Below are 15,769 nucleotides of genomic sequence, written 5' to 3' on the forward strand. Positions count from 1 at the left end.
ACACAACAGTTCCAAATTATTTGTCCTGCTGCATTACTGCATTACACAGGCTTAGATCAAATAAAGTTTTATTTGTAGATCATATATACATATAAATATATGTACAAAAATTATCCAACAGCAAAGTGCCATTATGACAGTTAACTTTAAATAGGCTACAAACAGCTGTGTGTATAACACAAATACTCAAACAGATCACGTAGTGTGCTTCAAAGTGACAGTCCCATAGGGTCAGATGTATAGCTTCAGGCTTCTTTCCTCAAACTTAAAAATTACCCATCTCATGTTTAGAAACCTTCACAGCATACCCAATCCTCAGTCTCGGCACACTATATCATTACAGAAGAAGGAGGGAGAGCTCATCGTGATCAACAACCTACCAGTCTCAATGCAGTGATCTTTGCTTTTGTTCTGCTTTGTCTTCCTTTGGAGTTCACTTAAAAATGTGATTTGATTCAGACATGGAGGGGAAACAAAAAAACAAAAAAAAAAACAAAAAAAAAAGCACCGTGGCCACCAAATAGTTAAGTTCAAAATAAAATCAGCAGAGTTTCCATAGATCACCTTGTGGTGTTGCAGAATCTTGATCCGACTCCAGCAGACATCTTCCACCTATTTATCAACAGGTCGATAAAATCCGATGCACAATAAAAGTGGCAGCATGTCGGGCTCAGATATTCAATGTGGGATATATAATGCTCATAAGAAAGTGCAGCTCCAAAACATTAGGGTGACTGGTGTCCAGAATGAACTTGCTGTGCTGCATGGTGTGGACCTGTCAGTTTAAGGAATAAAACTGACTACCAACAAAATTAGAGAACTGCAGACAGCTATTGCCAGCTCCACAACCCTGCAGGGCACTCACAGATTTGATTTCTTTGACTTGTTGAAGGCATTTAGTTTCTGGAAGAGGTGACACTCGATGTTATTTCACAGAGGGCAGTGTACAGTATGGTCTCCAGAGAAAAAGGGTGCATGGCAGGATGAGTTGAACTACTCTCTTGCTTGACTGTTAAACATTTAAACTTACTTATCTACGCCAATGCAGACCCCTAAAGTATAAAAATTGACTTTCCTTTTTTCTTTCATCCAGCCTTTGCCAGAATCGTAAACACATGAATGTTTATCCAAATGTCTCAAAGTGCAAGACTTGCACTTCAAAAAAAGGAAGGTCCATAAAATATATCAGATCCATTCTCACAAACCTGTTGGCTAGGTATAATTTCAGAATGGACGCTGCAAAAATGCAATGGGGGGTGAGCCCATGGAGTTTGGACTGCGCAAGTGAGAATCATAGGAGCCTGGAGTGATCCCTTCCATTGAATCATTCTTGGGGGTCTCCCCTCGCAAGAAATCATCATCTTCATCTCCACCTCTGCAACCCTGCAGGTAGAAAGGAAAAAAAAATATTTAGTGACCAAATAATAGAGAAGCCAATAGACTTTAAAAACTGAAGTGCATAACTGAGGTTTCTTATCTTATAAATTCTTTTCTTATAAATCCCAAGTACAAAGCAATTAAGAGACCAACTGAAGCAGTATATAATAATAATAATAATAATAATATGGTAAGATTGCTACATAGAAACCCATTGAAACAACAAGCCGATTAAGACGGCAGGCACAGTTATGGTACACCCTCTGGACCTGCTGGAGGTAGTCATGGAGGAGAGAATAAAGACAAAACTGATGGCCATTCTGAACAACACTGCATATCCTCTCGCTGACTTTTACGCCAGCCTCTAAGAACTTCTAGCTAGATATATAGCTAGATAGATGGGTAGATAGATACTTTATTAATCCCAAGGGGAAATTCACATACTCCAGCAGCAGCATACTGATAAAAAACAATATTAAATTAAAGAATGATAAAATTGCAGGTATAACAGACAGTAACTTTGTATAATGTTAACGTTTACCACTGCCCCCCCCCCCCCCCCGAGTGGAATTGAAGAGTCACATAGTCCTCAGTCTGTCAGTGCAGCAGGATGGTGACAGCAGTCTGTCGCTGAGGCTGCTCCTCTGTCTGGAGATGATACTAACAAATTTTTCAGCAAAAATGTGTGGTGATATACTACTTGTGGCTCCTTTATACCAATGGAAATAAGCCTTTAAAATGTCTAACTGGGACTGCGCTTTTTATCATTACCTACGCTCAGAAGTTCTATTCTTTCTTTTTTACTCAGTCTGGTGTGTATTTGGGGGAGGGGGGGGGTCCTGTTGTCTGTTATATTTTCATTAACTTATTTATTGAGCTTATATTAAAAGCTAAATTTCGTCCTTGACAGATAAAGTACTACCTAATAATAAGTACAATTCCCGGGGCACTCGTTAATTTTGAAATACCATTTTGAAATATCTATACAACATACTTTATTTTTTACTTATCGAATGTTTGTCTGTATTATTTGTGCTGTGAATACACATCCTTGTTTTTATGTTTCTGCTGCAGTATGCATTTGAATTATCCCCTTGAGATTAAATGAAGTGAAGCAAATGACACCTTCACTTGGCTAATTGAACAGATTACAATATGTAAGCCTTTGAGGCTTCTTCAGGTAAGTTGAAGTACAGAAACTGGAGTTCACTGTGTTTATATACACCAGGAAACAGCACTTGAAAACCTTTAAGTGGGTCATCTTCAATGTCAAAAATAAAACTGCCCTCGCCAGCCTAAGATTCATTTAACAGAACAATGTATAGTCAAGATCTTTTGATAACTCTGTAACAAAGTCAATTGAAGTTTTTCTTACAATGTGAATCTGTACTTTAAACCATGTTGTAACGCGTTACATTTTACCATCAGTTTAACTTCCCATTCCCTTCTCTTCTGCCTTGAAGTTGCCTATAAGTACTGAGAGTTTAAAGTCCCTCTCACAGTGTCCATTGATGCTGAAGTGAACTCCTATAGGAACATCTCTATTGCCATGCTTAATGTGGAATCTGTGTAAATTCATTCTTTGGCAGAGAGTTTGTCCATTTTCTCCCACATACAGTACAGTGCTGGGACATTTCATACGTAGAATTAGGTAGACCGCATTAGACGACCTGTAGGAAAAATGATCTCTTTATGTAACATTATTGTCAGCAGTGTGGTATAACTACACGATCCGTACAGTATTTGTAAGAGTTGAATTTGAACACTAGTCCAATGTGCACCTGGCATGTGTCCGAGTCTCATATCCTTCTGAGCTTAGGCTTAAAAGCTGACAGTTATTTTATTATACTATGATAAATGTATTTCTTGTTATTTTATTTGAGCCCTTAAGGAAAAAATGTCATATTTATGGCATAACCTGTCTTCTATAATACTGTTTCCTGTTTTTGTACCCAGCTGGATCATAATATATATATATGTCTGTATGTGTGTAGACCATTGTTCTTTTCTCTTTTTTGTGAAATTCACACATCTCGTAAAATAAGAAGAAAGATATACTTTCAATAAGTCATGTACATCCTAAACAAACAGGACTATCAATCAAATTGTGGTCATCTAAGGTATCACCATCTGCCATGTCCTGTTAGCAACTACAGTGGTGTGAAAAACTATTTGCCCCCTTCCTGATTTCTTATTCTTTTGCATGTTTGTCACCTAAAATGTTTCTGATCATCAAACACATTTAACCATTAGTCAAATATAACACAAGTAAACACAAAATGCAGTTTGTAAATGGTGGTTTTTATTATTTAGGGAGAAAAAAAAATCCAAACCTACTGTAGGTGTAACCAATCATGTTAAAAGTTTTCTGAATTTGTAATGAATTCCTTTTAAAGAATTGTGACTTAATCAATGGCCTGTATAAATAGAGCGCAGAGGACACTTTTTTTCTTTGCAAAAACACTGATATGATGCTTTTTGCCTCTTCGGAGATTTAAGATAAAGAATAACGATTGACGCTTTCTCCTGCCTGTGTTTTATTGCTTAAATTGGGGCATTCCAGTGGGGGGTGTCTGTATTCATAATTTTCTTCCACATATTATAAATGTGAGCACTGGTTTCACATCATTTCTGTTGGCAAGGAGATGTGCCATTTTCTGTTGGTTCACTAAGGGAGCTTTGGACAATTAGTTGCTGCAGGCTTGGTGGTTGTCTTTGTGCCAGGAGGGGAGATTGTGAGAATACATCTCTCAGTGTGTCATCATTATTCAGTATTGGCTAAAGTTTAATCCTAAGGATTAATAATAGTTTATCTAATCTAATCTAATCTAATAGTAACAGTATTAAAACACCATTACAAACAGTGCTGTTGGACACCGCCCTTTGGACGTTTTCTCAGTTTACTGTTATACATAGTTGAATCACAGAGGATACAATTTGGCTTTCTTGACACTGATCAAGATAAAAGGAGTCTTTAATGTTAAAGTGAAAATCTGATCGCTGCAAAGTGGTCTAATTTAATTACAAATACAAAATGCAAAAATATGTGATCTGACTCCTTCAGGTCAGCATTTAGTGGATGCACCCTTGGCAGACATGACAGCCTTGAGTCTGTCTGCACAGGTCATTATCTGCTCTGCCATTTTTCCTATTCTTCTTTGCAAAATTTCTCAAGCTCTGTCAGGTGTCATAGGGACAGAGTAAATCTCCTTAGTTGAGTCCAGCCATAAATTCTAAATTAGATTGAGAGCAGGACTCTCACTTGCTCACTCCAAACCATTAAAACTGTTGTTTTGATGCCATTTATGTGTAGTTTTGGCTTTTTGCTGCATTCATTTTCCCCTCACACAGCTTCTAGGGCCGGCAACACAGTACCATCCCTCATAGCCCAATTCTGCCACCACCCTGCTTCAAGATGGGAATGCTGTGTTTTTGATAATGTGTGTTTAGTCGGAAATGCAAAAAACTCAACCTTGGGTCACCTCAGACCATAAAACCTTCCTTCAGTTGACTTCGGGTCTCTCTAATGTGATTTCTGCCGAGATATACTGTGAATTTTCTCTCTCCCATAAAGCTGCGACTGGTGAAGCACAAGGGCAACAGTTGTTGTCTACACAGTCCCTCCAATCTCGGCTGCTGTAGCTTGTGACTTCTTCAGAGTTCTCCGTGATCTTATGGTGGTCTCCTTTGCTCGTCCTCCTAAGTTTCTATGGATGGCCTGCTCGAGGCTGATTTACAGCTGTTCTGTACTATTTCCATTTCTGACTGATGATTGATTTACATGGATATTCACTGACTTGGATATTTTGTTGCCTCCAAACCCTAAATTACCTGCAGTGCTCTTTTGTTTTCATCATGGAAATTAGGCCACCATGGAGGCTCACCACAAACTGGCCCTTCCACATAAGGATACATTAACAACTAACTCTGTGACTTCTAAAATCATTTGGCTGCACCAGTAAGGATTTACGTGAATACTTATGCGATCAATTATTTTGAGTTTTTACTTTCTCGTATACAGGACTAAGGGCAAAGGAAGTCGCTGGGAATACCTGTGGGGTCCACAGGAGCGCTGGAGTGAAGGCCAAAACAGAACTGACTAGAGCAGTGAAGTGCGTTACCTGAGCGATAATGACAGTGGGCTGTGCCCCTATCCCTCTTCTGTGCAAGACGGTGGGGTTACTCTCCTGTGTTTGTGTAGCTCATTTTTTAAAGGACCCCCTTTAAAAAACAAGTCTTAGTGCAGTGAAATTTTAACCTGTTTTATTCCTTTGAATTGCTTCAACATTTTCATTATTTATTGACCTGTCCTGTCGTAATAAACTTTGTACCCTTTCTGCACCTTTCAACATAGAGACCCGTTTAATGTCTCTCCCTCACCACTGTGTCCCATCCTCGGTTACACGAACTACTAGGGTATCGACCTTCTGCCGGAGACTTGGGCAAGACCCGCATGGTGACCCCTGACAATGACACCATCCACCTTCTGGTAGAAATATGGCGGCAGTCGGCAGGTTTGGCAACCCTCGGTGGATAAAACTCTGTTAACAGCAATCCTTGGCTCTGCGTCAGTCTGACCCCCTTCTGTCTTTGACCGTCAGCTTCATCAGTTTGGTTCTGAATTTCCTTTTGGCTTTGACTGTTCTTTTGTCCGCACCCCTTTGACTTTCATCTCCCGGACATAATCTGCTTTATCATTTGCCGTTTTTGACTTTCTCGTATATGAAGTATATGGCAAGTATTGTAATGGTCCAAAGATTCGATGTCGAGATTTTGATGAGTCTCGATGTTTTAGACCTCCCTGATTTTTTCGTATATGAAGTATGGGGAAAGTATTGGAATCGTCCAAAAACTCAACTTTGAGATTTTGATGAATCTCGACGTTTTAGAACTCGGAGTCCGAAAAAAAAATTTTTTAGAATTATATCTGTGTATTTAACCACGATAACTTGAGTATGCTCTCAGATCAACCAAATTTTGCATACAAGTATTCGGTACAAAACGTAGATTTCCATCAACTTTTGAGCTATTTCTGCTAAGTGGTACTTTACCTTTTATGCATGCAGCTGCAGAGTCCGATTTATTCAACTTTACTTTTATAATAATTTTTCAATATATAATTAATTTGATTTGACGTTAATGGTTCTTTAATGTACATAATATAAAAATAGAATCGTCTTACTCCTCAAGTATCCATTCCCATATATGAGTATACAAGAAAGTCGAGGGGAGACCACTCCTAATTTTTTATATTTGTAATTAATGTAGACCACTTTACAGAGATCTTTTTTCACTTCAACTTTAAGAGTCTTTCTGTTGGTTGATGCCAAAAGGCTAAATTAAATTCACTGTGATTCAATGCTGCATAAAAATAAAATATGAAAACTTCTAAGGGGATGAATATTTTTTTTACAAGTACTGTAATTAATACTCAATTCATAAAGCTGCTGACAGAAGACCCATCCCTTTAACCTTCATTACATTGTACACTTTTAATGCTGAACTGTAAGACAAATAAGGCAAAAACACAGGCATGATGTACGACGACAACTCAGCAAGCCAGACACTAGCGACAAAAGAAAAACAAAAAGTTTCAACTAACTAAGATACCTGGCAATTGTAGTCCATGATATAAATAGACAACAGCAGCAATAAAGAACTGAAAGCATTTATTTACAGCGCAATATTTCCATTAATTACCTCGTGCCAACAATGAAAGGAAGCACTTTGGAGAATGTTTTGGAAAACTGTTTTTTTTTTTTTTTTTTGCCAAAACAAACACTGTAAATATTTTTCTATCCCAGCTTGAGTCAATGCCATGTGCACCTGCTTACGGAAAAACTTTGAACTCTCCAGGTTGACATCTATAACTTTAAGGGATTGCTTTTGTGTCTTATTAATAGGCATCTAAAATGCAAGTCAGATAGGAAACTGTAGTTGTTTGAAAACATGTTGGTCTGGAATGAAAAGAATGCTTGGGATGCAAACATTTCTCCTCTGGCACATCCGCTCATGATGATATCTTCAATGACATGGGGCAGGCAAAGCCTTAGTGCCACTGCATGCTTTGGAGCTTTCTGAACACATTCATTTTGAAGTCTACTAGCAGCTGATATTTTTTTGGCCAGTGTTGGTCTCTGTTCACATGACACAGAGCAAAATTAAAAAAGATTTTATAGCTATCGCCAACAGTCTAGTAAGCAATTAGAAACCAGCCTCATTAAAACTGAAGAAGTGAAATGTTACTGTACTCGTATTAGAATATATAAAGTTAAAAGCAAAACAAAAAATATATAAATATTCTGGATACTGATATTACCAGGCAGGTAAAAATCCATTCTGTATGTTGTCATAAACTACACTTCTGTAAAGTCTTTACAAGTTAACTTGATGAATCCAGCTTGAGAATGAATTAACAAAAAATCTCAAAATTCACTTACGCAATTTCAATTTTAATATCTGACCCATGTCTACTGTAGGTTTAAAGTAATTGTTATAATGTTACCTGTTTAATCTGCTGCTTGCCTCCATGAGTATCATTCACATCTGTCTCCTCCCAGACCTGGTAAATGCCATGGATTACCGTGCCAGACCTGAAGTAATTAGAACAGAAGACACAAAGATGAGCAATCAGTTTTGTTCACTTCCCCTCATGTCCTGTTCACCTTTACACCACCAATCTGATGAAGCAGTCTGCACAGAATTGATCAATGCACATGTAATGCACTTAATGAAAAGATTGGTTTTCATGAACATAGGGGTTCTTTAGGCCAGGGTTTCTTAAATTGTGCTCCGTGGAGCCCTAGGGTTCAGCAAAAACTAATTGATGTTTTGTGAGGCACAGCAGTGATCAATAAAATGGCCTGAATTTGATGCAACACTGATTGTATCTCTTGGTCATACTGATCGGAGCTCACCCAAACCAAAAAGCAGAGATACTGCAATCTCTCAGGATACTTACTATCCATCCATCCATTATCCAACCCGCTATATCCTAACTACAGGGTCACGGGAGTCTGCTGGAGCCAATCCCAGACAACACAGGGCGCAAGGCAGGAAACAAACCCCGGACAGGGCGCCAGCCCACCACAGGGATACTTACTAAATGGCCCTATTGTTTGATGCATGTAGCACCTATTTGTACACTTTAAACTGAATGTATGAATACTTTTTTTTTAATTTTGGTACCAACACAAGTGAACAGCTCAAGCTAGATTTCTTTTTTTATTATTAAATGTGGATATTTGCTGGCTTTCTGATCACACAATTATAAAAATCCTTTGAGATGACCTAAGTGCAGAAATAATGATATTATTATTTTTTTTTTTTTTCGCCTTATACAATTTCTTGTATTAGGAATTTGTTAGTTTTCGCATACCCTTTGGGGTCAGAGCACAGGGTCAGCCATTGTACAGCGCCCCTGGAGCAATTACAGGTTAAGAGCCTTGCTCAAGGGCCCAGCAGAGTAGGATCTCTTTTTGCAGTGACGGGGATTTGAACCGGCAACCTTCGGGATACCAGCGCAGATCCTTAGCCTCAGAGCCATGAAGTTATGTTACCTAACAGGAATAGTCCAGGTTTTTGCAGGGGGTGGGGGGGATTGTAGGGACGGTACATAAAACAATATTCGATAGTTATAATAAAATATCACCACACTCACAGCAAAGCAAACCCTACAAGGATCACTCATCACTACTTACCAATTTCTAATTGAAAAGTAGAAAAGTCCACAGTTTCATTAATTTACGCACTTATTCACTTAGCAGACACTTGTATCCATTCGACTTACAAAAGAGGTCAACATAAACAAATGACCACTAAACCAAACAGAATAACACAAGACTAGTTTATCTTTACTTCGTAACAAGACCTCTATGAGCTTTACACATCTCCACACTGCCATTTCTCCCCATTCTTCTCTGTCAAACTGCTCAGGCTCTGCCAGGTGTCATAGTGACCCTGAGTGACCAGCCTTTGACACATGCAGTCACAAATTCTCAATTGGATTGAGGTCAGGAATCTTAACTTAGCCACTCCAGGATATTCACACTGTGTACAGAATCTCCCATGTGCCTTTTCGGAAGATGTTCTGTGCATTTCTTTTCTTTGTCACTCTCCCATAAAGCTGCGAATGAAGTACCTGGACAACAGTTGTTGTCTACCCCGTCTCTCCAATCTTAGCCGCTGAAGCTTCTCACTCCTGCAGAGTTCTCATAGGTGTCTTGATGGCTTCCCTCACTCATCTTCTTCAGTTTTTGATGCTGATCTACTCTAGCAGATTTGTAGCTGTGCCACACCGTTTACATTTCTTCATCTCTATATACATATAAAATCCAACGTCTGTCTGTCTGTATGTTTGTTCACTTTTCACGAGAGAACTAATTAATGGATTTAGATTGGGTTTTTTTCTATAATTTGCTTGAACAATCCATTTGATTTTGCAACTTCTCTCATTGCGCTAAATATCACAGTTTGCTTACGGCACCGATTAATCAGCACAAATCAAAGAGAGAAGCAGCGGGCCGAGAGGAGGGGGAGGCGGGACCTCAGGAGTAGGGAGCCGGGCAGGGCCATCCTCACTCACATGCCAGCTTCCGTTCGAGTCGGGTCTGTATGTCTGTCCACTTTTCAGGAGAGAACTACTTAACGGATTTAGATCAGGTTTTTTTTCAGTTGATTTTGTAACTTCCCTCATCACGCCAAGTATCACAGTTCGCTTGCGGCAGCGATTTATAAGCACGAAGTGAAGAGAGAGGCTTCGGGCCGAGGAGGCATAAAATGAATCAACTGGTGCTCAAAATTATCTGACACGCGATCTCAGACACACACTTCAATAAATACAGTTTTAGAACACAACAATTCAGTTCATTATTCTACAGAATTTTTAAATTCCATTAATCCTCCTGGCATGCCAACCCACAACTTAGCACTGAAAGCAGGAGCACCGATTATTCTTTTGAGAAACCTGAGGCCACCCAAACTTTGCAACGGCACCCGTCTCCAGGTCTGTCAGCTTCAGATCATCATCATAGAGGCAATAATCATCACAGGATGTGGCATTGGCGAGAGGGTTTTAATCCCTCGCATTCCTCTAATCACGACAGACATGCCCTTTCAATTCAAGAGATTACCGTTCCTGGTGGCTTTGCCTTGTAATGTTAATTACAGGGACAGACACTCAAGTTGGCAGGGGTTGATCTTAGCTCACCATGCTTCTCACATGGTCAGCTTTCACCTGGGTTCGTTCCCCAAGAAACCTATATGTCCTCTCCCCAGATAGGAAAACCAAAAATATTGTATATCAAGAGGCCCTCAGATAGAAAACCTATCAATATAAATTGTTCTCAATACAAATTACATTTAAAAACTTTTTTTAATTGATTTCTAAAGTTTGTCCTGTTTCACTACTACGAGAGCGTAGCCATGGGGGACAGCTAGTGACTGATATAAGCAGATATTCAGTCACTTGGACGTTTCTTGTCTCCATCCCAATTTCTGCTTTCTATAGAGTTGCTTGGAGTGCTCCTTTATCTTTATTGTGTAGGTCAGACCATCATACTGACTGAATAAATGTTGGCCCTTCCAAATGGAGGTGTATTTATACTGCGATCAGCTGAAACCACAGACATGTGATCCATACGTATCTACACAGATATGTGACATCTAAAACAATTTGGTTTCACATTAAAGAAAGTGAACACTTAATGTGAACAAAGGCAGCAGACAGAATAATGTTTCATTAGCCTTCATCGCATTTTATGCTTTGAAAGGTGAAACAGGATGTTCTACTTTCTTCTTAGGTAAATATTTAAACTGGAGAACAAACAGGAGAAAAAAAAAATCATAATCCTTGGCTTTTCATTTTCCTTTCCTGCATACCACACTTACCGTTTCAGCAGATAGGGGTCAAAAGGGAAGAAGGTGTCTAGAGGATTGGACTGGACAATCACACAATCGCCCATTGCATTGCTCCTCACAACTGACAACTGCTGTCGGTTGTTACGTTCAATGATTGTGTAACAAAACACAAGCTGATACTTCCTAGAAGGAAAAGAAGCAGAATGACAACTCAGTTACTGTAAATTGACATGCAAAACATCTAAAACAGAGTGCTTCAGAAACAAACTAATAATACCTCTCGATTCTTATTCCCCTCTAGCATGGTCTGTGAAAGAGAAAGATCTGGAAAAGCATAGTTGCCAACAGCACATAAGCTATGGAAATATACTGCTCAAAAAAACTAAAGGAACACTTTTTAATCAGAGTATAGAATCAAGTCAATTAAATTTCTGGGCTATTGATCTGGTCAGTTAAGTAGCAGAGGGGGTTGTTAATCAGTTTGAGCTGCTTTGGTGTTCATGAAATTAATAACAGGTGCACTTGAGGGGCAACAATGAGACGACCCCCTAAAAAGGAATGGTTTAACAGGTGGAGGCCACTGACATTTTTCCCTCCTCATCTGTTTTTTTCACTCGTTTTGCATTTGGCTACGGTCAGTGTCACTACTGGTAGCATGAGGTGATACCTGGACCCTACAGAGGTTGTACAGGTAGTCCAACTTCTCCAGGATGTAACAACAATTTGCTGTCCCTAACCTAACCCCCAGCACAGCCTCAAGGGCACGGAAGAGATTCCAGGAGACAGGCAGTTACTCTAGGAGAGCTAGAAGGTCCTTAACCCATCAGCAGGACTGACTGGTATCTGCAAATTTGGGCAAGGAGGAACAGGATGAGCACTGCCAGAGCCCTACAAAATGCCTATGAGTGGCAAGCAGGCCACTGGTGTGAATGTCTCTGACCAAACAATCAGAAACAGAATTTGTGAGGGTGGCTTGAGGATCAGACATCTTCTAGTGGGCCCTGCGCTCAATGCCCGGCACCGAGGAGCTTGAATGGCATTTACCATAGAATACCAGAACTGGTATTGGGATGAAATCATTGGACCCTTTGTCAGACCCTATGCTGGTGCAGTGGTTCCCGAGTTCCTCCTGGTGCACGACAATGCCCAGCCTTGTGTTGAGAGAGTATGCAGGCAGTTCCTGGAGGATGAAGGAATTGATACCATTGATTGGCCCCCACACTCGCCTGACCTAAATCTAATAGAACACCTCTGGAACATTATGTTTCGGTCCATCCAACACCACCAGGTTGCACCTCATCCTGTCCAGGATCTCAGTGATGCCCTGGTCCAGATCTGGGAGGAGATCCCCCAGGAAGCCATCTGTCGTCTCATTAGGAGCATGCTCACCCCTGACGTTGTCAGGCATGCATACAAGCACTCTCTTGCCAAGACTCTACTCCCACAATTGCTCAGTTTGGCCAAGCAGCAAGCCCTACGAAGAGTTGTGGGTGTTCCAAACTTCTTCCATTCAGGAATTATGAATGCAGTTGTACTTTTGGGAACTTTCAATGCTGCAGGAATTTTTTTGTAGCCTTCCCTAAATCTGTGCCGTGACACAATCATCTCTCTAAGCTCTACAGGCAATTTCTTCAACCTCATGATTTTGCTCTAATACACACTGTCAACTGTGACAGGTATATGCTTTTTTTTCCCCTAATCATGTCTTTTCAATTGAACTGACAACAGGTGGATTCCGAACTAGGTGTAGAATCATCTTAATGATGAGCAATTGAATAGGATGTACCTAAGCCAAATTTCAAGTGTCTAAAAAGATTACGAATATTATATTGTGTAAAATTTACATCTGGAATAACATTCAACATTGGTCTCCATATCACAAGAATATCATAATGATAGGGAGTGATATGTCAAAACAACTAAATTTTAGTATTTTAAGACTTCCTGGTAATATTCATGACAATAGTTTGTAAAAATGTTTAAATAACGTTAGGAATCGCCAAATGTGCATTTACCTCATAATCGCAGCAAACATGTTGGTGACAGCTGGTAAGCAAACCTTCAATGGATTAAGCCGACACATGACAAGACGCTCCAGGTTGAGTTTCTGAAGATATGCCAGACCTAACAGAAATGATATACATTGTTTTAACAATATAATCTCTTTCCTCTGAATATAAAAACAACAGTGTTGTAACAGGGTTAATCTGAAAGGCACAGTTAATGAAAACTCTGCTGGAACCTGTAAATCAAATGTACTGACTTCTGTTCATTCTAATTATGTTGATATAAGGATCTTACATTTTTTTAACACTTTTTTTTTCTCCAAGTCATCCTAAACATACAAACCTGTGAAAAATATTGTAACAGGCAATGATTTTAAAAAAGTAGCATTTTACTTTTAATCACATGCATCATTACAAAAAAGTCACTAATAAGTATCAAACTGAGATGTCATATATTGTTATGACTTATGCAATAAATATGGCCTCTCTTAAATTATAATCGTTTCACAGCTGTTACTAACCAGAGCGTAGGTTTCCATCCACCATCTGTCTATGTCTGAATACCAGTGTGTAGAAGACAGCCTGGCAAGCAGCATAGAAAGGCCCATGCAGCATAACATCACAGAAGGCCTTTGAGCCTGTGTCTTGGCTATCAATGTACTGATGGACCCAGAGGACCAGGAGATCGAGGCAGGCCTTCACTGTCCTGAGGTGAAGAGTCAAGGAAACGGTCAACAGTTAGTAAGGCAATCCTGATTAGCAACGACAGTGATAAACTCTCACTTCTGCCACTTTCTAGTAACAGCTGTTTACTGTATCCAGCTCTTTATGCTCCGTGTTTATATACTGAGGATAAGGAAAGAATCTGTCAACAGACAACCAGTAATCAGCTACAGCTTTAAAGCATAAATTCAGTTCATTTGGTAATTTACTTAATTTTCTTTTTGAAATGGCAAAATATTTACATTATTATACATATAGATAGCCATGAAAGGCGCGAATGGATGGATGGATGGATGGATGGATGGATGGATGGATAGCCATGAAAGGCGCGAATGGATGGATAGATAGATAGACATGAAAGGCGCAGATAGATATGAAAGGCGCAGATAGATATGAAAGGCACTATATGATAGATAGATAGATAGATAGATAGATAGATAGATAGATAGATAGATAGATAGATAGATAGATAGATAGATAGATAGATAGCTTTTCATTTAAAATGCACACACTTCTCCTACACCACTTACACAATGGGAATAAACTTGGCTCTGGCAAGGAAGCTGCCAATGTAGCCTGCCGCAGATTGCCGGATCACAGGTGGATTGTTGGGGCTCTGCACTTTTTTCCAGAGATGTTCCAAGAAGGCTTCTGCAAAGCCCTACAGATCATTAACAAAACAAGAGAGAACCACATTTAAAAAGAGATCTGACTCCAGAATAAGTCTTTTGCTATCACTCTTTTTTTGTTTTTTTGCAGAACCAAAAAGATGCCATAACTAAAAATAAGTACAACTAAAGCTCAGCCTTACTCAGGATAAAAAAAAAGGATTGTGAGAGCAATGTACCGAAGCTAAAAGTAAAAATTCACCATTCACAGATTCTCCCATCTAAAGGAGAAAACTCCTCATCTTTCGGAGGCACGCTAGTTTTAAATAAAGCAATGGTGACCAATGGACATTTTCACATCATTTGCCATTGTTAGCAGTGGTCCCCATTGGCTCGTATTCTATCATAAACGTTATCTTCATTGTGCATAAAAACATAACAGTAAAACATTTTCTTGGCCATCGTTATAAACTACAAGGGGTAATTAACAAAAAATATTTTAAGAGTGGAGTACTCATTAAAAAAAAAAATGAATTAACAACAAAAGACTGTAGTTGTAAACACAAACAGATTGTAAATGGTCATGTGACTAAGACAGTGACAGTTTTTTCCCCCTGGGGGGGATATTACCCCCCATCCCCCAAAAAGGTGTGCCCAATCAAACCTTTTAATATCACCTTACCAATTTGAAACTGCAGAGGTAGAAGATAACAAACTGTACATGACTGGAGGCATGAGTGGGTAAGATAAGTTTGTCAAAGATGGCAATCAGGTCCTTGTACAACTCTTTAGTGCGAGTTAACTCCAGCACATCTGTTAAAAAAAATAAAAAATGTCTTAATAAACTTCCAATCTCCCTGAAGAAATAAAGGGTATTGCTGTATCTGTGATAATAAGCAGAGCAGGCATCACTTTTACTTTTTTCTTGAGTCTGAATTAAACAAAGAGGATAATCATTTATTCATGTCACACCACCTTCTTAATCCTATCAAAATGCTTTAGACAAAACATTAAGATGGAATGAGCCCCTTTGCGATTTGGCTTCAGATATGGTCTGTATTGACTTCTACAGAACAGACACGTGTACCACAGCTGCCAGTATGAGTGGACAGTTCAGCTGATACATAAGGAAATCCTGATTCCAAGTCCATCAGAAGCTAATGGTATGTCAGCTATATTCATTCTTTCTGTGAAATT

At 39.3% G+C, this 15,769-nt stretch overlaps 1 protein-coding gene across 1 annotated transcript in view; it reads right to left on the reverse strand.

Moving 5' to 3' along the window:
• Positions 1 to 15,769, reverse strand: part of rrn3 (RRN3 homolog, RNA polymerase I transcription factor) — a 35,732-nt gene continuing 19,963 nt past the window's right edge. The window contains exons 12-18 of the mRNA XM_028814103.2: positions 15,255 to 15,385; positions 14,495 to 14,625; positions 13,763 to 13,947; positions 13,251 to 13,359; positions 11,266 to 11,418; positions 7,883 to 7,970; positions 1 to 1,383 (exon numbers count right to left, since the gene is read on the reverse strand). Of these exons, the coding sequence (XP_028669936.1) occupies positions 1,225 to 1,383; positions 7,883 to 7,970; positions 11,266 to 11,418; positions 13,251 to 13,359; positions 13,763 to 13,947; positions 14,495 to 14,625; positions 15,255 to 15,385 (956 nt within the window). The 3' untranslated portion in view covers positions 1 to 1,224. The remainder of the gene's footprint in view (positions 1,384 to 7,882; positions 7,971 to 11,265; positions 11,419 to 13,250; positions 13,360 to 13,762; positions 13,948 to 14,494; positions 14,626 to 15,254; positions 15,386 to 15,769) is intronic.

This window comes from Erpetoichthys calabaricus, chromosome 11 (assembly GCF_900747795.2).
Source record: "Erpetoichthys calabaricus chromosome 11, fErpCal1.3, whole genome shotgun sequence".
NCBI classification, from domain to species: Eukaryota; Metazoa; Chordata; class Cladistia; order Polypteriformes; family Polypteridae; genus Erpetoichthys; species Erpetoichthys calabaricus.